General features: G+C 40.4%; 1 protein-coding gene across 1 annotated transcript in view; it reads right to left on the bottom strand.

The window, feature by feature from the left end:
- Window positions 1–1,249: 1,249 nt before the first annotated feature.
- The window catches only part of fbxo41 (F-box protein 41), a 48,153-nt gene continuing 22,424 nt past the window's right edge, over window positions 1,250–26,978 (bottom strand). The window contains exons 4-14 of the mRNA XM_022765443.1: window positions 20,724–20,931; window positions 16,403–16,476; window positions 12,313–12,701; window positions 8,940–9,178; window positions 8,705–8,820; window positions 8,124–8,276; window positions 7,881–7,976; window positions 7,635–7,753; window positions 7,233–7,391; window positions 6,850–6,965; window positions 1,250–5,849 (exon numbers count right to left, since the gene is read on the bottom strand). Coding sequence (XP_022621164.1) covers window positions 5,787–5,849; window positions 6,850–6,965; window positions 7,233–7,391; window positions 7,635–7,753; window positions 7,881–7,976; window positions 8,124–8,276; window positions 8,705–8,820; window positions 8,940–9,178; window positions 12,313–12,701; window positions 16,403–16,476; window positions 20,724–20,931 — 1,732 coding nt within the window. The 3' untranslated portion in view covers window positions 1,250–5,786. The remainder of the gene's footprint in view (window positions 5,850–6,849; window positions 6,966–7,232; window positions 7,392–7,634; window positions 7,754–7,880; window positions 7,977–8,123; window positions 8,277–8,704; window positions 8,821–8,939; window positions 9,179–12,312; window positions 12,702–16,402; window positions 16,477–20,723; window positions 20,932–26,978) is intronic.

Genomic DNA, 26,978 nt, shown 5'->3' with positions numbered 1-26,978 from the left:
ATTCTCAGATAATTGAACATGAAAAGAAGGAACACACACATGGGCTGCAGGTTCTGAAAGGATAATAAAGAATAAAGATTAAAATTAGCACATCAAATCAAAATTGTCTCATTACATGTAAATTAAAGAAATAAGGATGAAGAATGTTCTTTGAGACTAACAAACAGATTATAGGAACCAAAGAGTAACAAACTTCTTACCAGAAACTGCCGCCCCATGTGAAGGTGAAAAATGAGTGAATGAGCCCTTAAATAATCTTGTAGTGCCCAGGTGAACTCTATCAGGTAAATGAGGGGTGGAAGGTGGGAAAACAAGAGCCAATCGGTGATAAAGAAAGGAAAGGAAGTGAGGAAGGTGAAGAAAGGAAGAGGAAAATAAAAGAAAATAAGGATCTTTACTTCAATATTATTTGGGCAAATTTTTTGAAATCTGGCCAAATAAAACCAACGATATCAGCACGGCTCCATGAGTAGAAAAGTGGAAAAATATTTATTTTTGCAATTTGAGTTAACCAGCTGTTTAAAGGTTATATGGGCCTGCATAACCTTTGTGGCGCTGGTGGCTTAATTTCATCATTATTGTCAATAAGACGTGAAACCATGCGCTCTGGTATCCAAAACAAACCACAAGCATCTCAATGACCACACTTCATACCACACCTGCTTCATGCTTCACAACACTGCATCTGCCATTACTGTTCTTTCCTCTCAGCTGAGACTGAAACTTGCAGTACACTGAAGGCTGTCCTCAAAAACAAATATTTAAAAAAAGGATACTGAGACATAAGTAACAGCGCCGACTACCAGGAAGTTATGATTTGAATCAGTTTAGGAAATAGGTCCACACTACGTCTACACACATCACCATTATTTGTAGATTTTCTTCCGCAATGAATAATGTGTTTTTAAAGCTGCATTGATCAATTGTTGGCCATGATGTGGCACATCAACTCTCCACCAACTCCTGAGTATGTTGCTACATGTCTGACCATTTTTACCACCCGCCATTAGTTGCTAACTTTGTTTTTAGCTGTCCATTGCTAAGCAACTTGCACGAAGTGAGTGGTAATAATTATATAATAATAATTGGTAATAATTCACAGAGTCTATGAGAGAAAGTCTGTGGTTCCAACTTTAGGTTTCTGTTATCTGTCACATAGATAATTTGGGGCTTATGTTTTATGTGTCTTCCACTAAGGTTTCTGCTGCAGCCCCAATTACAGTGGAGGTGAATTCATTGTCAGCTTTATGAATATTTGCATTCATTTCAAGTGTGCAAGGCTTCCTTTCTCAGTGTTTGGTGTTTTTTGACTTCTTTCATGTCAGCATTGTGTCATGGGATGATGATCTTAAAAAGTACTAACAGCACTGAAAAATTATATTCAAAAAATGGACCGTAACGTGTCTTTCATGACAACAGTGTTCCCTGTTACTCTGGATAATCCGCAGACCTCAGTGTGAATAGTTTTCGCTGGAACTACTTCCCTCCAAAGAAATTAGATCACACAGTGAAATTGACCTTGTAATTATGAGCAAGGTTCTTGTTCAAACAGATTTCTTAAAGTACATGAAAAATATGAGCAAATACAATTTAAAGCAATTTTATTGATGACAACAAATGAGTGAAAATGAGTTGTAAAACATTTCCATCTATTGCAGTCATCGTAGAAGGCTGATCATCTTTTGGGAGAGTTTTTTTTTTCAGCAACAAAATCCATTTTGTCGTAGTAACAAGGATGAAGTTCACAGATCAATTGGCATATTTGTCGATGGTAGTCAAAAATGAAAAATTACAAAGACAAACTGCACACTTAATTGCCCAGATAAGTGTTGAGGTAATGTGTAAAATACTATTCAGATGAATGGGCATGAGTACAATCATTCATACATAAAATATGTACAGAGAGGTACATGATCACTCAGACACTGTCTTTCAATTGCACAGTATGATGAATTGGCGTCACTGCAACAAAGGAGGACTAAAACTTGATTTAAAAAATTAAATCATGAAATATACATGTGAATGAGGAAGCACCTTGGTTCACAGGTGATGCTTCAGACTCTGAATCAATAAAATAAATTAGAAATGAGTCACGTTGTCATTTGGAGAGGCAGAGAATGGCAAGCCAAAAGAAATATTCAGGCGTACTTGGCACCTCTAGTCTGCAGTTTCAGAGCACACGGGCTCTGTAACGTGTTCAGCAGGTCCATTTTCACAAGAGAGCAAACGTACCGTTGGTATGAGCATGGAATCTACAGCAAAATAATGCAAAAACAAAACAAAGATAGTAACAAATACAAAGGTGAGAATAAGGTCATATTGGCTATGAACCTAAAAAGCACTTGCATGTAGTTGAATCAGTTTCCATCTTTGTAACTTCCCAACCAATGAGACATGAGAGATGGTGTAAGAGAAAAGAGGCTAACTGTACGTCTCTTCACTTATAGAAGTTCATATGTTATCGCTGTGTTTCCAAAACCTTCCTCCCACGAAAGCCAACGTGCAAGTGAACAGTTCGTTTTTTCGCACTACACCAGAAGACGCCACCAGGCGTCCCGCTGACAGACAGCAGTTTCCTTTCTGACTAAACCGATGACCAACGGGCCGATAAAAGTGTTCAGGAAAAAAAGTGCATCATATTTTGTCAAATACTGAGAAATAGCGGAACATTAAAAACAACACTCTTATAATAAACATCTGAAATATTTTTTTTCTCACTAGTGCAACAACAGACTGGATCAAATAAAGAGAAACGTTATTAACCTGCAGGCAATCAAAGCTCTTTAAACATCTAATAATTTTCTTGCCACAGTAGCAGAACAGTTAAGAAGGCAACTTAATGATTGATGCTTGAACACAAACATGCCAACATTATACACATCGCTCTTTTTTTTATAGAAATAAATAGCTGAATTATCATCTTTATCCTCTTCTTAAATAATTTCCATCTCTATATGACTCTGATGCACATTTAATATAAAGTATCTAATACACAACTGCAATTTCAACACTACTGTTATACATAATATAATTCTCTATGTTTATCTTTCATTCAACTTTGGAGAGAAAATGCTTACAGAATGAAGACCTGTAAACTTCAACTTGTTCCACTCATATTTATGACCTTAATATTATAGAACATCAAATGTTGGTCCTTTTTTTTTTTCTTGTTTTTGTTCATGTTTTTTTTTTTTGTTTTTTTTTTTACAAACGTTATATACAGAGTAGCTGATAGCGAAGGCAGGATTGTCTAAAACTCAAAATCAACAAGTGCTTTTTGTGTTTTCTCTATTGTGTCTGAAAAGTTTTTACACCTTCCCCCACAAACCTTTTCCCCTCAGTGAAACCGAGCAGATAATCAGAGCCAGTGTAGGATAATAATATGCAGTACTGGAAGAACATGAAGAAATGGACATCCACAACTGTTCTTACATATTAACCTGGAACATCATTAGTATACTACGCAGCTACACGAGTCCTCATAAACATTACTGACTATGAAGCAGAGACCAAAAACAGCAGCTGACAGCTCTCCTCATCAGCGAGTCCCCTGCTCAGCATCCTCTGTTGCACACTCTGCCCATGAACGTTTAGATCTGCTGTATAGACAAATGAGGTGTGCAAGGTCGAATGAACAACTTGTTATGCAACCTCACGTGTTGCAATGTAAGAGACGTGACATTGTCCCTGATGTGTGATTCATTTTCAAACCTTTTTCAAAACTGTGTGCACGATTTCATAAAATCAAAGTGATTGTAAGCGTCTGATAGGAGCGCTGTTTAAAGGAGCACTCCAGCGATTTAGTATTGCACTTTCGTAAAGTTGGGGGACTTGCTAGAGAGATAGATTTAAAAAACCAATGCAGCAGTAGAAGACATATCCTGACTTTTGGTCCATAGTATGGTTCAACCTACAAAGACACTCGATCCTATCCCTCCTTTTAAACTTTTTTTTATTTTTTTATTTGACCCTCCCTGCCTTTGTAGTGTAGGTTTTAAATTTAGAATCTCCAAGCTTAGATAGCCCTGATTAAATCATCAGGATAATTTTCTCAGACTTGACAAAGCTCCTGAGCTACAGAAGACCTTTTTGGCAGGCTGAGTGGTCCCCCTCACGACTTTTAAAAATGATTATGGTGTGTAAAATTGGCAGGGCTCCCTTTTAAATGATCTTTTAGGAGTGTACACTCAGTGTCACCACTGTAAGTATTGCTACTCATACTTCTTGAGAATTTCTGCGTCGTGCACTAAACTGAACTGTAACCTAGAATTGTGCCAATTATTAAGGTGACACTGGAGACTTGATCTCTTGGTTCTGAGATCTCCAAAATAGCAAAGTTGACACTTGTTCCATGCTGCAAAGGGTACAAGTGTAACATCACACCAGCTGGCTGTCGGCTGTGTAACTGCCTGAAAACACCAGCAGAGGGAGCCAGAGGATATCAGCTGATGATTATAAATAAGGATCGTACAAGGGCTCCGCCACGACAAGCCTTATGACTAGGAATGGCACTGTTTAGTATGGTAAAGTATGAAACGTTCATGATATATAAACATTATAATAAGGGATTACACCTGGAGACCGCGTTCCACACGAAACACAACACCCTTATGCGTAGTAAGAGCTGCTTGCACTCATCTTCCTTACAACATCTGCCCTAGCTGGTCCCTCTACCCACATTAATGGCACATTGGAGAAAACGCTCACTGTGTTGAGGACAGACACCGTTCCAAATGGCACCAGTTTTTGAGAGAAATGCATTATGGATCATCTTCCAGACTTATTGAAGAGCATCATCATATTGTGCGTCCTGTTCTCTCAGACAACAGATCTATTCTACAATGATGAAAAAAACACTGAGTCCAGGTTTGTGACATGATCCTGTTCACACGAGGAAGCAGAAGATGGTAGAGGAGGCAAAATGCATCGTTGCCATGCAGTGGCTAGAAGACTGTCAAGGTCCGTGTGTCACAGGGAGGCTGTCCTCCGCCGCGCGTGGAGCTGGTGCAGCATGTTTCTGTTATAGGTGGAAGCAGTAAGTGCTGAACGTTGTCCATTGTCCGGTTTCAACATACAGTAGTGCAGGGCAGGTTGGATGAAAACCTTTTATTCTCTTCTCGGCTAGTCTATTTATGCATTCACTCATCCGCGCACACACAAACATAAAGCTCCTGTTTCAAGACTCTTACCCCTGAAGAGAAGTCAAGATCTCTTGAGGGAATTCATTTTTCTACATTTTCTTAAACCTGCCACCATTCAATGTTCTTCTCTGTGAGAAGTATGTATGCTGTATAATGTGCTCCTGCCCCCAGGCTGAAGGTAGTTTCACGTTTTTTACATCAAGCATTATGTAGATGCAGACAGTTAAATACAGCGCTGTCACCTGGCCCCAGGCGTTTCAAGAAAGGGGTCAGGTTCTGTGCGACGATATTATGGGGAAAGCAAAACACGACTGAGAAAGAAGGATCTTACATTTTGTTGGGTTATTTGAGTCTGTAAAGTTTAAAACAGGCCCTTAATCTCATATATAGTGCCACTGTTAGTCCAAATAAGCCTCCTTACTGGCATTCCCCCACTGGAATAGTAAATGAGTGTTTCTGTTTGTACTTGTGGAGTATGCAGTATTGAGCCTCGGTCCTGGTTCATTGTGGCGAACTTCAGTTTTTTCTGTCGGTGCTGCAGACGCATTCAACCCCAAAGAGTGGGCTCAAAACAGCTGGGTCTTTTTGATTGACTGGAGCCAAGATGGCACCTCTCCAAGACTTGAAGAATCTGCACAAAAGATGTTAGCAGAGACTGTCTGCTTTCACATGGAGGATTTTGGAGAAGCCAGGTCTCTTCTTCAGAGCCTGAAAGAAAAGGAAGGAAGGAATGCCTGAATCTCATTTCATCAAAAGCAACCTGTGTGTGAGTTTTTACCTGAAGGCCACTTCTATTTCCAGCCCCTCCATGTGTTCACGCTTTTATATTTTCTTCCATTTGCAGTAAGTGTGTACAATAAGTGATATATGACAGGAAGCTGTAACACAAACTACAGTACTGAGGTGCAGCAGGTTAAGGATGACTGTCTCGCTTCATGAGATTCACCTCTTCAGAACTTGCTTAAAAAAATAAGAGATGATTAAACATGAGAGGCGAGCTCCGGCTTCCTTTTCACAGCAAACTTGAAAAGGGATAGATAAAAATAAATTATAGCTCTTTGCAGTTTTCAGAGAGGTTACCTAACTGCTATGAGCAATCCCACCATCTTGAGTGTAATATCCAAGGAGAACACACTGTAAACTGACTCATAAAAACAAAGCATAAATAAAACCTGGGATTTCACAGCCTTTTTTTTTTGTCTCTGTTTGTGTGTGGTCAGCTATAAGAATGACCTGAGCCTCTTACAGTGAGCCTCTCACTCACTGAGTGAGTTAGCAACAGCACATCCACAACCAGCCATCACTGGGACTTCAAGGATTGAGTCATGGTTTAAATGGTGTGCAGTTGCAATAAAAATAGACACATCTCATCCCCCAAACAACTATTAGCTTAACTGTTAGTCATGTAAATATAGTGGTGCAAAACTCCAAGGACGTGTTGGTTCACAAGATGTTTAACAGAGTGCAGACTTCCATTAACAGAGATAACCTCCCTGTTTGCCATTACTGTCACACAGTCAACACTGCTCTACAGGGATGGATGGAAGAGCAGTTATGCAGTAAAGGAATGTGAGTGTATGGCTGGATTATCTACCAGGCCCCAGATGCCCACCAAAAGCCCATGGTTTACCCCAAATCTTTTGGCTCTATATAATTTGATTAATAACAAATTTGATACAACGCAAATCTGAGACACAGGTGCTGTTACCTGCAGCTTGTTAACCATCTCATCAAACAGTTTTCTGGCTTCAGGACTGTTGGGGTCCTCAAAGTAGTCTTCTATACCAATCTGAACCACGATGGACTTCAGGTTGCGGCAAACACCTGCATGAGTGGAAGGAGGATTGAAGCAGCATTAATCATTTTTCAGCATCAACAAGGTGTGAAAAGTTCAGAAACAGGAAATAGGAAAACAGACCTCAAGTCATTACGACCAGCAACAGTTTGAGAGCAAAATCGTGCACTTGACATTTTTTTAAACAATAACAGTCCTAGCTGCCTAGATATAAACATAACCCACATTGTTTTAGTGGCCTACCCAACACCCTTACCTTCGACAGTACACAAAATATTGTCAGTGTTTACACTCACTGTTGAAGTGGAGCAGGGCTTTCGGGGTGACTGGTGTGGAAGTGAGCACCAGCATCTCCAGACCCTTCAGACCCTCTCTGCAAACCTCTGCTGCCACCTCCTGGTTGATTTCACTCACGTGGTCCAACTCCAGCACCTGCAGACGCATGCAGTTCCTCGCTGGTGGTGGTGTCAAAAGGAAGTAAACGGAGGAAGAGATAGGGGGGACAAAATGGAGTAGTGTCAAGGTACAACACAACAAAGGTACAGCACGTAAAGGCTTGGTACAGATAAAACCGTTTTGGGTTGTATTCTGACATAGCGATACCATCTGTGTACCATTTAAGCCAATGTGCTTGTTGCCGAAATTGCCGGTGCAGAAATAGCTACATGGTGAATGATTGTTTTACGAGGAGCATTTACCCAGTGAGGCCAAACCCTGAATGCCACATCCGGCCCCTCCCACTCCGAGAGCCCGGAGGTGTGGCCAACATCTTCCAATAGTCTGCAGACATCGGTTACTGAAACGAGCAGGTTGTTGGCTGAAAGAGACAAAACAATAAAAGCCACGTTTCAATGATTTTACTACAGTGTGGTGATCACAACACATAGAGCATTTAGTTATGATCAGAGTTGCAGCGATAACTGTATATTTCTCTGTTAAATTACCATGGGTGTAGTGGCGCCACTTGTAGGGAGATGATGTCTCTACAACCTGCTCCGAGGGCCCAGATCACCTCTTGGCCAACCGGGTCTGTGGCGCTCCTGGAACATGAAAGACATTGCAATGTATCATTATTAATACATACGTGGGATACTATAAGTGAAATGCATTAAATCCAGGGCAGAATGTTGTCGCTTGGTACATCAATCTGCAGATAAATGATTCAATTAGACCATGTACTGGTGTACCTGTAGGTTACAGCCTGCAGAGCTCGGCAGTAGCAGCTAGCCAGCCAGAGGGAGCGATCAGTCAGCAGGTTGGGGCAGTGTGAAATCTTCAGTATCAGCAGGTTGCTTCCTGTGGCCTTCAACAACGCCTCCAGACCCTCTTCCAGACAGCCACTTAGATGGAGATGTGAGTGAAGGTCAACAGGAAAAAGACAAAGACAGAGCAGAGGAAGTGATTCTCCTCATTTTCAGAACAGCACTTCAACCACTTATAGCACAGGACAAAATGTTTCTGAAATGTCTGTGGCAGTATACACAACACGCAGAATGTATATGCACCGTCTGAGCAGTTTAAGAGAAGCTTTGAGCTACAACATACCGTGTCTCACTCACACAACACTTACACAACTTCTTTCCACGAAATGAAAACTGATATTTCACACACTCATCATAATCAAACAGCACAGGAAATGTCAGTATGCAATCGCTTATGTTCCTCCTCCTGGCTTCCTCTCAAGCCAAAATAATGCACAATGCATTAAGTAGCCCTCAAATGACCGGGTAATGTATCTGCGTCTCTTTGTACTGCATGTGTGTCTCACCGTGTGCTTTTAAGGTAGTCCTCCTTGGTTTCCTTCTTGCCTCGCTGTCGGGGTTTGAGGTTTTGCAGGATGAGGGAGTGCGTCTGAGTGCACCACTGAGACAACGTGCTCAGGAACTGAGAGAAAAACATGGTGATGAGTGAAAGCCTTCATAACACACGGCAAAGACGATACAGTTAAATGCGCCACGTGGTTTGATAATGCCTCCGACAGTATCTAAATGTTCGCTGTGCACCTTGGAAGAGATGCGAGCGTTCTCCAGGAGCACTCTGGTCCACACAGCTGGGTGACGAGCCACAAACTTCCAGTCCCGGCACACCTCAGCGGCTCGCAGCAGGGTTTTAGTGTCCAGGTAGGTGAAGATACAGAAGAGAGCCGCACGCATCTTCAGGATCTCTGGACTGATCACCTCATTGGATTTGGACGGGCTCTTTTCATGACGGCATGGTTTGCTGTAGACCCCTTCCGACCGCCCTGTGGGAAGAAAAGTCACAATCCTTTAAACACTGTTTGGACGTGGAATTCTTAAAATGAAAAGAAAAATGTTTTTGATTGTTGGAGTGAATCTGGACATTAAGTATTGATTACACTGTTGGATGACTAGACTACTTTAAAGGTAGGGAGAGTTTTAGTTGTTAGTTATTTTTACAACAGCATGTTTCTTCTTAATAATGACCACAGTTACACACAACAGATATATTAAAGGTTCATAATCATATAACATAATTGTTAACATAATAATATATAATATACCTTAATGTAACTTTTATTGCTATAAGTTCAGCATCATGCTTGTGTCCTGCAGGTGGAACAGTGGCTGGTAAAAGGTTAAAATGAAGCACAATTGAAAAAGGCTGAAGCCTGTGAGTGTTACAGTATTAAGCTGAAATCCTTATTATTGGTCGTGAAGATTTTACTCGGCTTTTAATATCCTAACCCTCGCTGCTGGTGAATTTGATTTCAAGATTCTGCTCATTACTTTTAAGGCTTTTCATGTCCTGGCCTCACGATTATACCTCGTAGATTCAACTTTATGATCATTTGGGAAGATGTAGTTTGTGGTGCTGTTAAACTGTGTTGCATCATACAGGGAGGTGTTTCCATTACGTATCCTACCCTCATTGATATAAACGAGCTGGCCAAAATAGTAGAAACATCTGTCAGTATAACTCAAAGCAAAACGATCTTTAAGATGAACCGACACCTCTCTAAAACAGTTTCAGCAAAACTGAACATAATAACCTTCATGAACGTAGGATTTATTGCAGGACTGTTGTATTAGACTGCATTTGTTTTAGCTGGTGTACCTAATAAATCAGTGTATACATATACACATACATATACAGTGTAAACACACAGATGCACACATTATACACATATTGATTTGGTATTGACCAGTACTTTTTCTTCTCAATTTCTTTCTTGCTATTTATATTTGAAATGTTTTACTGTTGGCTTAATTGTTCTCACTGTTTGTTTATTGTAAAGTATTTAATAAATCATGTTTTTATTATGATCATGATCATTTAAGTTGTAAATGTACATTCTAAAAAAGGCCAGGTGGATTTAACTCAGTAACTTCATGCCTGGACACATTTATTTTACTTCTGTTACTGCAGTCAAGCCCATTTTCAAAAGCAAAGAGAGGTAAATGCCACTTAAACAATGTTGAAAGATGTTCAGTCACATGGTGGCGCCAACCTTCAACAAGACACTAGATGAGATTACATAATTTTTTTTCTCCTCTTTTCATCTTTTCATTCTGTCTGTTGCTATCTACTGGCTGATGCCATGTGTCCAGTCCAAGCCTGAATTATTCCTCCCAGCAAGATTGCTCCTAGATGACTCATTTCATCTTTGGCCTTGGAAGGCGTCTGCTCGAAACCATCAGGGCTATGAACCAATGCTTACACTCTCACTCTTCCTTTTTCTCTCTCACACACACCACCTACGCTCAAGACTGGAAAATGAACTAAAAAAGCCAAGCAGTGTGTTACATGCAGAGAGAAAACTGTGTGCTTGTAGATACATACCATCTGATAAAACCTGGCAGAGACTCTCCCAATAAGGACAACTACGTCAGAGCCAAGGAATGCCAGTAACATGTTGAGTGTTACGTGAGAAAAATCTTTGAGCTAATGGGGCAGTAATAGCAGTTCATACGAATTTGTCATAGGGCTCTGGCCCAGTTTTGCACCCTCCCAGAATGCCTTGGTCCTCCTGGTATTTAGAAGAACAGCAGGTGGAGAAAAATGGAGTGCAGCAGCAGTGAGTTTAAGGATCTTGGCAGGGGCATGAAGTTAACAGAGAGATGTACAATCTGTGGTGGATCTGAAGAAATGTGCGGGCAGAGTGGCTGTCTGACTTGGCTCAGTTTGTAGATTGCACAGCTTAGTATGAGAGGAGAAACTGAGACCGTACAACAGACAAATAGTGTTCTCCCAAATACAAATATGTTCAATGTCTACCAAAGACAGACACGCAGAACAGAGAGCGTATAGGACTCATTGCAATGTATGACTGGGTTTACACACTAACTATAACTGACATAACATACTGGTGGTAAACAAAACAAAACACCTCATGAAAAAAAGGACTTTAGCTGGTTATATCACAACTGTAATCGCTAAGGCCCTAAACTGTGTTTACAAAATCAATAACACAGCACAAACACATAAAGTCGCTCCTCTATAAAACAAACATCAAGCTATGGTTAAGAATAGAGAAACAACAGTTTATTTTCAGTCTCAAAAATACTAAATTCAAACTATATTTAGACATCTGCTTTTGCACTTTGAATAAATCTCATTAACATTATCATTTGTCACACAATCCCAAAAACAAACTGAGTTTGAAGATTCATTCTCGGCCATGGAAAAAGCAATTTGAAGTAATTATCATCTCAAGATCCAACATTACGTATCTGGTGTTTCCCGGGCTTTTAGCCACATTTTGTGGCCTTCACATGATAATAAATAATAACTACACCATCAAATTGAGTAACTGGGAAGAAACAAGGAAGGCCAAGATCCAAGTGATTGGTATTTTGTGTTGACATTTTAATGCCAAACTGAATGAATAAATAAATGCAAGGTTTATACTGATGCTTTAAAAATGTTGACTGGTTACTGAAATGTCTCTTCTAAAGCCTATAAGTCTGTGATTTACTGTACACAGCCAAACACTTTACAACACCTTCGATCCTGTGACTCATTTTTTGGTGAAGGAAAAATTCCTCAGAAAAATAATAGATTATCAACATTTATAGAAGTGTTTATATTGTTGTTTCTACACACAGCTGCAGTTCCTGGACCTCTTCCCTCCAAGTTTACCATATATGCTCATGTCTGGTCCACACTGTTTGTAGAATGATCTTTGATCAGTGACACAGCTCCTGTAACATAACAGCGCTTCAAATTCAACCTGACCTAGATCCACATCAGTCCCTGCTCTTATGGGAGTCATTTTAAGGCCTTTATTCAGTGAATCCTGGCTCCCCTGTGTCTGAGCTACTGCCTGAATGTGAGACTGGTGCAGAGGTGCAATACCTGGATTTCTAAGAATAACCAGCTCTACTGCTCTGAATCACTTTTACAGAGAGCTCTTACCTGTGTTAGGGCGGTAACCTGCCCTGCCGTGGTGAGGATAGGGCGCAGCAGACTGCTGGACTTCAGCCACAGCTCTCCTCTCTTGTTCCCACATCTCCACTTCAGACTCGGTGGTCCGGGAGCCCACGTCCGACACGTCTCCCTCCTCGCCCTCAGTGCTGTTCCTGTAAGGTCGTCGCTGCCAGTTTTGGATAGCCTGTTTACGGAGACCCCAGTTTCTCGAGCCACCGCCGCCACATCCAGGAGAGCGCTCGTAACCCCCCTCACCCAGCCGGCACTGCATGTGATAGTACTGAGCCTCGGGACAGTCCTCCATGGGATGCATCTCGACGCTGTCACTGTCATAACCTCCAGATCCCTGTGAGACGGACTTGATCCGCCCTGATGCTCTGCAGCAGAAGAGAGGGAAGTGCAGTATAAACGATGATTGAATTATTTTTTTTTTTGACAGGATAACACATCTTATAAATGGATGGTCCATTCCACATCAAGAAGGAAGATGATCATCAATAGTTTCACATTTTGGGAAAAGCTTATTCACTTCTCTTGCAGAGAGTTACATGAGGAGATCAATACTATTCTTATGTCTTTACATTAAATATGAAGTTACAGACAGAAGCCAGTTATTTTATACTCTTTTTTCTTCTCTTCTTTCTTTTTCACAGTTTAAACTCACAAGGTATAGCATGTTAATTACTGAGCTTTAGAAACAAGGCGAGCAGGTTTATTTATACAGCAGTCAACAACAAGACAATTCAAAGTGCTTTACATAAGGCATAAAAGGCATTAAGACAAGATATAAAAAAAAGCTAGGCTAACTACTTCCTTCTGTTTTTGGTCTTTATGCTAAGCTAAGCTAACAGGCTGTTGGCTGTAGCTTCCTACAGAACGGTACAGATCTTCTCATGTCACTCTCTTCAAAATATGTGTTTGTATGTATTTCCCAAAATACAGAACTATTCCTTAAATCTGTTCATGATGCACTTTCATGGAGTTTGCTTTCACAAAATCACAATCCAGCAGTTGTGGTCTATTGGTGCAACTTTTAATATAGAAAAGTATAAGTATATAAGTATATAAGTATTAATGCACAACCTCTTGAAGATCATCCTGTACCATCAATAATCTATATTTTGGATCTCAATCACTGTTGCAACCATTCTTACCTTTTTAGTGCTAATATAATCTAATACAAAGACAGAACAATCAACACTGTACTGACAACCAGATATTTGTATTTTATCTCATTCTGATTTTTAATGATCTTGTTTTCAGACTTCAGAATACTTTATAATTAGGCAGAGATATGCAGAGGTGCTTCTCCTTAACACTTGATGCATGAAAATGTAGCTCTGTTACACTTGCTCTGAATCCTTAGGTGACCGGTTCCTTTGATTCTTCAGTCAGTAAAGACTTCAGTCGTTTCTAAACGGTGTAACATCCTCTCCACTGAGGAAAACAGCTGTGTTGGCATTTAGTTTAGCAAAAGTGGATGCAGTGAACCACGTCTAAAACCAAAATGAACCACAAATAGGTACATTACTGTACGGCTGATAATGAACAGCTGCATTTCAGAGGATTTATTGTAGAATGAGGGCAGCTTTTGTACATACGTACTGTGACAGTACTTAAAATAACCTCCTAGCCAACACAAGTAATGAGCAGTTACAAATATCAGCCTCTCAAAAAGTAGGGCATTTTTCTTTCTGTCTTCTTCTCTTCCTTCCTTCTCAGTACTCCCCCCTCTTTCTCTCAGCATACTGAGAAGAGTCAAAGCATCTGCATGAATCATTTAAGCAAGAAAGGTGAAAGTGAATCACAGGTGATCCTGCAGGTAGCTCTTATCAGTGCTTGTAAGTGAAAAGGCCGCACAGAGGATGAAACACATGTGAAGCCACAAATTTGCATTCAGATTACATAAGATGAAAACAGTGTGATTCTGTTTTGCAGTCTAAAATGGGACAGAGACACAACTGGCATACGTTACAGGCTGCTAATGAGCCAGTTTAAAGCAGTAACCTGATAATAATGTTTTGTCAGCATTAAATCAATAGCATGACAAGGGATATGACTCGATACCAATCACGAGAAACTCACAATTACTGTAGCAACTGCTAATTAATGATTTCTGCGTGTGCATCCAGAATGCAAAGTAGCATCAGAGAGTAAATATAAAACTCAACTCGATAATCAGAGGAAGAAACAAACCAATTCTTATCGCTCTACTCCTGGTGTTTCCTAAAGTGCAAAGTATGAAGTATGAACAGACTTATCATGTCTCTCAGAGTGTAACGTTTCATGTCCTGATTGTACTGTTCTCATTCAGCTGTGGTTTACATTTACATTCGAAGCTCTTACACTGGTTTTCTATGTTGTTTGGAAAAGAATGAGAACAAAAACAAAAGTGATTTAAAGAGGATCATTTTATTACATTTTATTTATTACTGTTATGAATAGAAAACATAAAATTAATGATGATTAAAAAAAAGCAAACTGTTACTGAGGTATTTTGGTGCAAAAGTGACGTATGTAGACTAATGATTGTTGTATAAATATCTGGTGAGGTCAATATCAATAAATTACTAAACTGTTGCACACTTGCGATTATGACCTTTACTACAACTAGTGGCAAAAATATCTTAATATTTGATGAATAGCTATTCATAACTCGAGACAGCAGAAGGCTGTTGGGCCACTGTGTGTGTGTGTGTGTGTGTGTGTGTGTGTGAGTGTGTCGTGCCATCAATGATTCAACGCAACAGAGAAGGCCTGACGGGTTGTGTGTTACATCACGTTAGGAAAGACGTTCACATACCAACTGGGGACGACAGCTGTGTTAGTCAGTGAGTATCATGGCACGGTCATACGTCTGAAATCTCCAGCAGAGTCACACCTCATGCAGAGAAACGTCCTACCTGCATCTCAGCGCCGATGAGAGCCGATCTACTCTGTCACACTATCACAGTGTCCAACACTATAGGACATATGAATATCTTAATGTGGATGTCAGTGTGTGAAAAAGCATGTAGGATGAGGAGTCGCACTATTCTCAATATGAAGCAAACTACATGAAGTCGCTCTGTTACTGTGTGACGACGGTAGGGCCGCAACTAACATTTTCTTTATCAATTAATCGATTGATAGTGATTTCAAACAGGGAAAGGCAGCAAACCCTCACCTGTGAGAAGATGGAACCGGCGAATGTTCAGCAATTCATAAACGACGTAAACGATTCACAAAGTTGCCTACTTTACTGTTGATCAACTAATCCAGTCATACTACGCTGATAATTGTTTTAGCACTTTAGCATTGTTGTATAAATCTAAGCTGATCTTTTAGTAAACCTAATGTACTGCAATAACTATAGTACAGTACACGACAGTATATTGAGATAACTACAGTATAATGTCCTGACTTTGAATTTCAACCACTGAGGGAAAGGCAAAAATGATATAGTGCCACAGGCTGTAACCATGGTGCTTCCACTGTTTTCATTGTTTTTCTGAGGTACTGTAACTGCAAGTGCCGCGCTGACAAACATTTATACAGGGGACTGAGAACTTGTACCCCCAAAGGCCAGGGGCAGCCAGCACAGCAGATGGTAGTTAAAAGCTTTGGGGCTCCAGGGGTTCTGTTATATTTTCACATAACTGACAGATTGTGTTTTACTACAACAGCTCTCACTAGGTAAGAAAGATGAGGTGCACCATCTTCATTTGACAGCCAAGGAGAGTCACAAAGTCTCCAGCTGGACCAGAAAACCTGCTTTCTTTTCAAATAAACAGACGGACAGACATTTCACAGCTCCCTCAACAGCTGACCTTCAACTATTGCTACCACTCTCTAAAGAACACTGTAGACAGTATATAAGAAGGACAATTCCTCATTATACCACATGTAAATACAGCAAATAAGATCTTTGAAAATCCTCTCTTTACTTCCTGATGGTTAAGAGTACCAGTTAGTGTATCATAAAGCTCCTTACGGCACAGTGGTATTTTGGATTTGGATTTTAGACTCAAGGTATTCAATGTCTGAGAAGGCGTGAAATCGTCTGTAAATGTGGAACAGGAGCAAGGCGCTGACTTACCCTGTGCTGGGGGAGGAGCGTCGGTCTGACACCTGGTACATGCCTCTTGTGCTCCCAGAGAGGCTGGAGTTTCTCTGGAGAGAGACACAAAGATGCAGATTGGAGGCTAAGAAAGGAAAGTGTTATTAAAATGATTCAGCGCTTCAAGCTTCCTTAGACGTGCCCCTGGCTCTAACATCATTTACATAGAGATATGGCTGTTGTGTGAGATTACAGTATTCCTTGCTAAACCTATTTAAAACCCATTCAAAATGAATGGGTGACGACCTTGATGCTCTGCCTGTGCCATTGATTTTGTTTACTAATTGTAATCTACAGCGTGTGGGAGTTTGAGAAAAATGTGAACATTTGTGGTTTAAAATACTCAAAAATACAATAACGACAACAAACTCTAACGTATGCACACAATACTGTTCATGTCATTATCAAACAGTTGTCACACTAAGTTAAAACTGCTATAAAAATGATGACTGATGATAAATCCCCACTGGAAAAGGAATAAAATCAAATAGTAGCTTATTTTACAGGCATAAACAGTTGTAAACAGGCCGTGACAATATAAAGATAGGATTGAAATCGTCTTGTAATTAAAGACATTTCTATATGGTTTGGTGGTGTGGTTTCATCTACCTTCATCTTACAGGTTTGAGCATAAACAGTACGGCTGTACGGTTAAGACATCTGAGTAAATGATGATCCGTCATAGACAACAGTGAGGTGACACTGCGGGAGCTTGTTAAGGCTATTAGGATCTTTTTGGTATTTGACATAAAAATCATGAAATAGAAATGTTCAAAATGGAAATGGGAATTTTGGCCCTATGTTGACACTGGAGGTAAACTAAGGGCAGTCACCACAAAGTTACCTTATCATGAGCTTTAGTATTGTTCAACAGTGATATTTTGACCTGGTGCTGGACGAATATCATTTCAAATCACCATGAATAACCATGAACAAATCTGATGCAAATGCTGTCATTACTGTACACGTCAATATCATGTGTCAAGTTGAAGATGACTGGTTCATGATGGATCATGAATATCAATGAAAAAACATCACGGCAGTCTGGCCTGTAATAGTCAGGATATCTCATTCTTGACACACACTGGCTGACCGACATCTTAACATCCTTAAACCCTAACTCTAGCAACACAAAGACTCTCAGCATCTTTCCTACTACCAAACAAAATGTGGCTGTAGCTCTGAAAGCAGGTGTAAATTTTTAAGTGTATCTGGTAGTGGGTGTGCAATCTGACTCTCACTCATTCTGTTAGCCTGAGAGCAAAATCCTCCCAGTCACTCTTTCACACACCACTCAAAGCCGCCTGTGCATTGAAGTATGCTGTGTGTATAGTGTTTGTACGTGTGTGTGTGTGTGTGTGTGTGTGTGTGTGTGTGTGTGTGTGTGTGTGTGTTTTGTGTGTGTGTGTGTGTGTGTGTGTGTGTGTGTGTGTGTGTGTGTGTGTGTGTGTGTGTGTGTGTGTGAAGCAGTGCCAGGTGGAACTCTGTGTACCAGACTGGCAACGTGCCACAGAGGGAAAATGTGCACAAACACAGGCACTGTCACTCCCTCTCTCTCCCTCTCCTTTTCTCTGCTTTACTCACGCAGCTTGTTTCTGGCTCAGGGCCAGTGGAAATGGATCATGGAGGAAACAGGCAAACACACCATCCATGGCTCTCATTCCTGGCCAGTCTGCAGTGAAGGCAGAGCAGGGACAAATCTCCCAGAAATAGATGGAGTAAAACAAGCTCCAGTCTTGTGAATTAAGTTTAAGGTCTTATTCTTTGTTATTTCTGCTTCTTGTTCTCTCCTCGTTACAGAACCAAAGGTTCATCAAACACTACAGTGCATTGCTTTCTTTCAAGAAATGCACTAGATTCATCTTGGATTGAACTAGAGAGCGAGCAGGAAACAAGTCATCCATCCCCTCTCTCACTGTCAGTCTTAAAACACCACTGCGGCTCTAAAACCCGTCCCTCAGGAGGTGCGGGCGACCTTGCTGATGCCGTGACAGAGAGATGGAGAGTCGGGTTGTGAAGGTGTGTGGGCGACATCTCTGGGCTTCCCGTGACCGTGTAACGGAGTGCCAACCAGTGTGTGACTCCACACTTGTACTTGTCATGTTGATTATTCACAGTCCTACGACGGTGCACAAGCACAGAGACGTGAAACTGACTGACGTTTAAATCCAAAGAGATCAGGTCTAAATTTAGGCAGCATTTCAGGTCAGTCACAGGTCACATGACATTCTAACATAGCTCAAAGGGGAAAAAGTACATTTCTTTATTATTTTAAGACGTATTCTGGGGTCCAATTCTTGTTTACTTGTAAGATGGCATTAAACAGTATCAGGCATCTTTGCAACAGGCTACTATCAGCATTACAAAAGAGGCATCACTTTACTTTACAGCATTACTCACTGCACTGTGTAACTGTATGAAGAATATCTTTGCACTCAGTGATAGTGATCTGAGGAGAATATTTTGTACCATGGATCGCTCAAATAATAAGCGAAAATGAAACAGCAAATCTGTACCACATTACTTCTGATTCAAAATCATGTTGAAACCTTCAGCAAGAGCAAGAGCTGGTTTCCATGGCAGCACACACATTTGTGCAATGTGAAACAGGTCACTTCTTTTTTTCAAGAGGTGTTGGATAATAACTTGATTAAGTGACATTTTTTAAGTACAGAAAATGTCTGCTTTTACTTTCCTTTTTTTTTTTTTTTTTCTTTTTTTTTTTTTTTTTTTTTTTTGGTAATCATCGTGTAATAAGGCAAAGCAGAGGAGAAAAGTACCACAGTGGAAGCTGTGCTGTGCCTGGAGGCAAAGAGCTGATCTCCGGTTTCCGGAGCAAGAGGCAGCTTTTTATGTGAGTACACTCTCTGGTCAGGATGTCGTCTGCTACAGAGCCTAGCTATTTCCACTGTTTTGATGCTGAAGGCTAAACAGACAGGACTCAAGTCTCCTGGTCACCTTGCAGACATAAGTCCCAATCTTATACTCCTATGGTGGGTGAGCAAAGCTTACAGAACCAAACGCTGTAGATATACACTTCATGGTCAGAACTGGATATGTATTTATCAAACAGCCAAAAGTCAAATTGTGGACTTAAGGGAAAGATTCAAGTAAAAAACCCCTCACATTCACTCCTACTTTCATAGTCAGGAATGGGTTTGGACATTTGATAGGATGTGACACAATATTTCCTTTTATGTCATTTGGCAAATAAAAAGTATAAAGCTGACATTACTTTTGTTTGCAATCTCTTTAAATGGATCTTCATTATCTGCATTTGCCATTGTGGTACTAAATCCTCCCTTTCGTTACTGTACAATACAATACATACAGTTCTTTATATATATCATATTACATTTCCAGTCACTGTTGCATTAAAGGTCATAAAAAAACAACTTTGCACAGTTTAATTAAAGCCATGCTAATACAGGTAATTACTGGCTGATTACTGTTCAACAAATGAGCTAAATGACTTAAAAGACACGCACATTCACAACACATTTAATACACGCACACACACATACTCATCATCTTCTTCTCTACCAACAAATCTTCAGCTTGTAGGTGAAATGAAACACACACTTCATTGTGAGTGAGTCCTATTCCATTTTCTGTCTCTGCTCACCCACGAATTCTAGTCTTGTGCTTGTGGTGAGGTTTTGATCTTCCACCAGTTTATTGAACTTCACCTGCTGATGTTTGAAGAAATGGGTGGTTACTGCTCTTTAGCTTTTTAAAGAAGAGTAGACTTGTTGTCTCAGGCATCATAAAGCCCATTATGGGGCTGACCTGTGGTGCATTACAGGGACGTTACTCTCTATAATCAATGCTTATACACTATTCAAAAGCAAAAAGCTGCTCTGTCAAGTAAAAGCGGTGTCTGTCAGAAACCAGGAAGAAGCACTCTGTGGAATCGTTAAGTGGAGTCTTGGGTTGTAAAAAACACACAAAAAAACCTATTTATAAAAGAATCACAGTGCTATGAAATAAAATTGAATTATTCTCAGTCGTCTGATTTATTATGACAATTGAAAAAATGTCACAAAATTAAATGTCAAACAGCTTGTGATTTAAAAAGAACATTTTTATATCTTTTTCTGTGTTATCATGCAGTTAAATGTGATCAGGATCAGCTCAGCATTTTAAAAATATATATGCATGTTAGCTGACGTCGTTATGTATGGCTGACAAGAACCTGCATAACGTTTTATTGTCCTGCCTGTTTGGAACTATCTTTTAATATTATCAATAAAATCAAGTCAGATCCGAACATGAAATATACAACTTCAAAGATCCTCACCTGGCGTCCATTGCCCTTTGAGGCCTGGAGGCTGCAGCGCCCCAGGCTGCCGTTTGGCGTGGTGCCGCAGCTGCTGATGATCTGTAGCTGTTTTTCTGCGCGGTCGGCTCGGTCCAGCAGCTCCTCTATGAACTGCTGCAGACGAACCTTGGCATTGGCTTCCCGCGCCGCTGTCTCCTGAAGGAACTGGTCGATCTGAGCGACCTCCCTGCGGGCACAGGAGGGAAGAGCAGTATTACTGCCAAGTTCAAGGGTATATTGTCTTATAGTTGACTGGTAAATCTGTGCCATCAAGGGCAAACTGTACTTGTGGCAAAAATGTACATGTTCACCTCAGATAGATTTGTATTGAGCAAATGGTCCATATGTGACTGCAGGACACTCTCTCTCCTCCACATTTTGTCAAAACCTCTCTTATATACACACCAGCTGCTGTCCTGCCCTTTACACACACCGAGGGTTGGTGGCAGAGAGAAATACACAATCCAAACACAAAGGGAGAGAGAGAGAGAGGAAAAAGAGAGAGCGAGTGAGAGAGCAGAGAAATGGATGGTGAGAGAGCAGCGGGATATTTAGACCGCAGGCGGGGGGGGGGGCAAGTTCTCATCATTTTAAGGGACAGTGTGTTACCCAGATACAGAGGCAAACAAAACAAACCAGCTCTGTTCAGAGAGAGTTAGCAGTTGTCTGCAGCCTGCTCACCACATATTTCTAGCTTTCCCTGCAGTGATTCTATTCATGTCATCTGAAAAAACAATGTGTGACTGAATAATCGTACATGCAAATGCTCTGATGATAAAAATTCCTGAATGTTCACGTTATCAGTCAGATCACATTAGCTTAACAACTTTAAGCTTGGATTATCAATTATATAAGCAGCCCCAAATGTCCAGTGCCGATGAGCCGTCTCTGCATTGATGGAAGATGACCTTGACTTGGTGTCAAAGTTCAAGTTCAAATCAGCCAAAAGGCACAAGTTAAAGCACCCCCAAAAATAATGGAAAATGGAAAATGTTATTTCATAGTGACAGCTGCCACAATGAAAAAGCACAGATGTGCAGAGAGATGCAGACAAACCTGAAACACCTGACTAATATCATCTCTGTAAACATGCAGTTCTGTTCATCTCTTTAAGCTTCAACGGCAGATTTTTTTTTTGGCCACTTAGCGGCAGTGGAAACAAGCTGTGAAACGCAACACTGATATATTATCTTTTAAGTTGATGGCAGCGTTAGCTAACACTTACTTATTTACATATGCAACATTAATTAAATGTAATTAATTTACAGCGTTTCTGGGAAACTCTAATATACACTCTGTTTTAGCTCTGCTTTTGGTCTTTAACCAAAATATCTGGATCTTTAGCTGCTAAATGTTCCACTATGTTCACCAGCTAGTCGCTAACTGTGTCAGTCTGCCTCTTGGTGCTGAGCAGGTGGTGTGCAGTGGGTTTTTTAGAGCTGTTTCACTGTAAACGGCTACCTCCTGCAGCAGAAAGTGGCACAAAGAGAACAGTGAGAGTGAACCAAAACAGTACAGTTGCGGCCGGACAGCTAAACAATGAAAAGCTCAGCAGAGGGGAACTGCAGATTCAAGTGATAAATCTCTCTCTGTTCATCACTACAAGTGACTCCTTTCATAATGTCACATTGTTGTCACATTACCATTTAGACATGGCTATCATAAAAATATTGTATGCTTTTCATAAGTGTTGCAACTAACAATACATGTTTATTATGCATAAGTCTGTATGCATTAATCCATTAATGATTTAGCCAAGAAAATGTCCATCATTATCTTGGAGTCCAAAGCGACATCTTCAATTGCTTCAACAGCTCTATATCCAAAGATATCCAATATATTTTTGATTATAGTATAAAACAGGGAAAATCAGCCAATCCTTATATTTAAGAAGCTGGAATCAGATCATTTTTTGCTTGATACAAACAACTGATCAAACATCCAAATTGTTGTTGCTTTTTTTCTGTATATATCTGCTATTAAACTAACTGCCTAATCGTTTCAGCGTTAGTTTTCTCTTCCAGACAAACCCTCTCATATCCAAATATCTTCCCACCACCCACCCAAAATCTCACATCCCGTCTTCTACAGAGCTTTCTCTTCGCTTTCCACGCCTGTTAATGTGGAACAGCCTCCATGTGGGACTTCTACAATTCCCAGAAGCTGCAGTCGTCCTCAAGTCTGTATTTTTTTTCTTTATGTATCTCTGTTTGTGTCCTTATAAACAGCCTGTGCCTCTGCTGTCTAAACAATGCAGTCAGGAGGGCTGAACAAGGAGATTCAGTCAGCTGACCTTGACAAAGACACAGGAACCATTAAAGGGTTCAGACCATCACTGCAGATGGGGAATGGGAACATAAGATCTGTGTTTCAATTGGTTTGTGTTTCTTTTTTTTCTCGCTTTAAACATCCTCATCAAGTCATGAAATAAACCAAGCTGCTCGTGTTCTCTTACAAGCACTTGTTTTTAACAAACTGTATGAAGGAGGCTGATTGGAGGATGCTTTTATGCAACAACTACTGTAAAATATTCACCACTTAGAGCTGTTATACAATCCAGAGTTGTCAAAACAGCACCAACACTCAAAGCGAATGTTCTTGAAATGGGGACATTCTGGAGTAAAAATAGTTTGGCATCTGGCACAGTTAACTTTCCTTATCTTTAGGCACAGATTACAAAAATATGAGTCCGAAATTATTCTAGGTGTTTGACTGTAGGGGAGAAATGGAAGAGAAAGTGCTATCACATCTGTGAGTAAATAATCAGTGAATCAGTAAATAATATGATAACTTAGTGGCTATAACTTCTCATCTTCCCTTCTGTGATCAATCCCGGTTAGAGTTTCTCTCTTGGCAACTGTTCATAATGTGGTATAACATGATTTTTATCTACATTGGGCTCATTAAATCATATAAAATGGCATGTAAAGTGATTGAGACAGGCCTATTACTGTATACTGTCTCCATTGTTATTGTTATGAGATGACTCGCTGTGGAAATTTACAGTGAAAACATGAAGATGTTTGTGTTTGAGATATGAAGCTCCTCTATCCATCTCTTCCTCACCAAACTGTAAGCTCTGCTCTCTGCTACTGGAAAAGGAAAAAGAAGTTTCAACATCCATCCGACACATCAGAAAGATTTCATCGACAGGGATCTCTCAGAGAGGAACTGAAGACAGAAATAGGAGGAGGCAGGGTCTGGTTTCAGCCCCACGAGGATACAAAATGTCATTATCAATGGTACTAGAGCTCGCTTATCTGGAAGTTTTACAGAAAGTTTGACTTTCATTAAATCTGGGCTAAAAATGTTGTGCTCTCCACTGTCTTTGACTGAACCTTAAAGCAGCGTTAACTGATTCTTTGGCCCCTTGGGGACAATGAAAATAGCTGTGTACACAACATTGAAACAAAATACAGTATAAAGTTGTTCCGGTGAACTTTTGGTCTCCACCAAAACCTGAGGGGAATCTCTGGCTCCTTAGCTGCTAAATGCTCCACTGTGTTCATCAGCTAATTGGTAACCTTGTCTGTCTGTTGTTAGCATATAGTCAGTTCATCAGGGATTTTTCTCTGCCTGCTACTGCTGAGACTACGCTAATGAGAGCAATGAGCACGAACCAAAACAGTAAAGTTGCAGGCTGTAAAACCAAAACAATGAGCTGAAAGATGCTAAAATCGAGTGATTTTTCTTTGTGGGTTCATCACTATGAGCGCCCCCTCTCACATTACACATCGTTTAAATAATTGTGAAAACTAAAATATGGTAATTGGACTTGCACTTATATATAGCGCTTTTCTAGTCGTACTGATCACTCAAAGCACTTTACAGTACTTGCCACATTCACCCATTCACTCACCCTGACCTTGGCCTTCTGTGATTGGCTAGAAGCAATCAGTCTGCGTCACAGAAGCCTTTGACAGCAGCTCTCCACATTAAGATATGTTTGGAGCATATTTCAAAAGTAAATAAATAAATAAATAAAAGTTACACACTGTAGCTGTTATATGAAAAAAATATATTAGTGAAGCTTTAAGCATTCATTGTAATCCATAGAGCGCTGGCATCTTTTACTATCTAGTACTTATTTCTTTGATTTTACCTTTTTAATTGCTCTGTAGTTAGTTAGTCTAGTAGTTGTCCTCTCAATTTGTGTTTCAAAGTGTTTTTATAATGCAATATATAAAGCATTTTGACTTGCCTCTGTGTATAAAATGCACAGTACAAATAAACTTGACTCACCTAAATATACACACAAGAGTTTCTTATGAATCTCTATTTACTTACGAGTCGATATCAAAACCAACCCAGGATTGCATACATTAAAAATATGAAGACTCCTCAGTCTAATCACACAACAGTTCTTTAGGTATTTTTTGGTGGATTGCTGCAGTGATGAGGCCTGTAAGATCACTGCACTCATCAAAAAACACATAAGCAATATGCAGGAAGACAGATGCTGGATGTGGGAGCACTCATGTCAAAATAGCATAAATTAGTAAACTCCCTCCACAGATTATGTCATTGATTCATCCTACTGTAAATAATGAATCTCATTAGGGTCCACAACAAATGACTCCAAGTATCATTTATTTTGATTTAATAATTAGAGCTGTACCTAATGTGATGTATGACTGAGCAGCCTGAGGCTAAAGTTAGTCTCTCATTGTTCAAGTTAATAAACAGAGAAGAACATGACTGAGCATTGTTTTAGTTCAGCCTCAAGCACAGTAACATATAGCTTTCTGAGGACTTCTTGAAATAGTAGTGGTTGAGCTAATTGTGTGTGTAATCTAAGCTAGACTTTGTGTTTCATTGTTTATAAAATGTTGTGTGTAATTTGTCTCAATTAATTATTAAAGTATATTAGGTTTTTGTTGTTACTGGAGACGGCAACACGCTCTTAAGGGAGGAACATGTTGGAAGCAACACAGGAAAGCCTTTCTGTCTCTTTCCCTGTGTAAGGAAGAAGACCGAATGGCTATTTAACCACTCAACTGAAGGAACCTCAGTCCGCCTGGAAATCCTAATGGAGAAGACAGGGAATCGGTGGAGACGGTGGAGGGTGGGCAGCAGGGAAGGAAAGGGAAGAAAAACCTTCACCAGATCCCCAGAGACGTGCAAAGAGTAAGGGGTAAGACCAGAAATAAAGAGCAGAGGAGAATCAGAGGACTGAGGCTGATACAAACCCATGAGGAGGAGGGAGCGGGCACAAAGACTGTGAGAGAAAAACACACTGCAGAGGCTAAAGCAACAGACAGCAAACAGAAATCTGCAGTCATGTGGAAGCAGAAAGCAAGGGAGGTTTGACAGCGGAGGGGAGAGAAATGGGATGTGGCTGCTTCCTGTTGTCGATCCCAATTTCAACACACACATTCCAGCACGCACACACACACACACACTTTGCTCTCGCAGCGTGACTTGCTCCAACACCTCAGAAATAAAGCCTCAAGGTGACAAACATGCAAGCATGTGTACCCGGATGCTGGGGGAGCTGGAAAGGCAAACAGCCATCTTTTCTGGGTGATGAGCAAGCAGGTTGTTAGTCCGGGGCGTGATTCAGAGAAAATGACTCGGCGGAGGTTCCACGCCACGTCCTCATCGCAACAATTCATGTTCGTGGGTGGTGGGGAACCACATACTTGTGAACCTTGTGTTCATGGTTTGCTGAAGGTGTCCCAGAGTTCATGACTCCTTTCTATCTTTGTTTCCATCTCACACGCACCCACACACAAACACACTGAACATCCAATCTGCCGTTATGTTGTTGAACAGCACACCAATTATATTTAGCTTCAGATAAGGACATAGATCTGGTAACAGCATAAAACTTAAACGAACAGTCTGACATTTTGGGGAAATGTAATTATTTTTTTCTTTCTTGCTGAGAGGCTGAGCAGACTGACACCACTCACCTATCTGCTGGAGCGAGAAGCTGGTTAGCTTAGTTTAGCATAAAGATTAGAAATAGTGGAAACAGCTAGCTTAGCGCTTTTCAAATGTAACAAAATCCACCTACCAGCACATCTAAAGCTTTCTAATTAACAGGTTGTGTCTCGCTTTTGTAATCTGTACTGCAGCGCAGGTGTAAAATTGACAACTCAACGTTTAATGTGGGGTTATGTCGTGAGCAGAATAAACCACAGCAGGGACAGTGTTTAGCCATTAATTCCTTGCAGATATGAAATGCTTATTTTAGATCATAATAACTCAAGTCTGAAGCTTACCTTTACC

Source organism: Seriola dumerili, unplaced genomic scaffold (assembly GCF_002260705.1).
Source record: "Seriola dumerili isolate Sdu_G_001 unplaced genomic scaffold, Sdu_1.0 BDQW01000686.1, whole genome shotgun sequence".
Taxonomy (NCBI): domain Eukaryota; kingdom Metazoa; phylum Chordata; class Actinopteri; order Carangiformes; family Carangidae; genus Seriola; species Seriola dumerili.
Note: the sequence above shows the minus strand (reverse complement) of the source record. Positions and strands in the feature narration are given on the sequence as shown.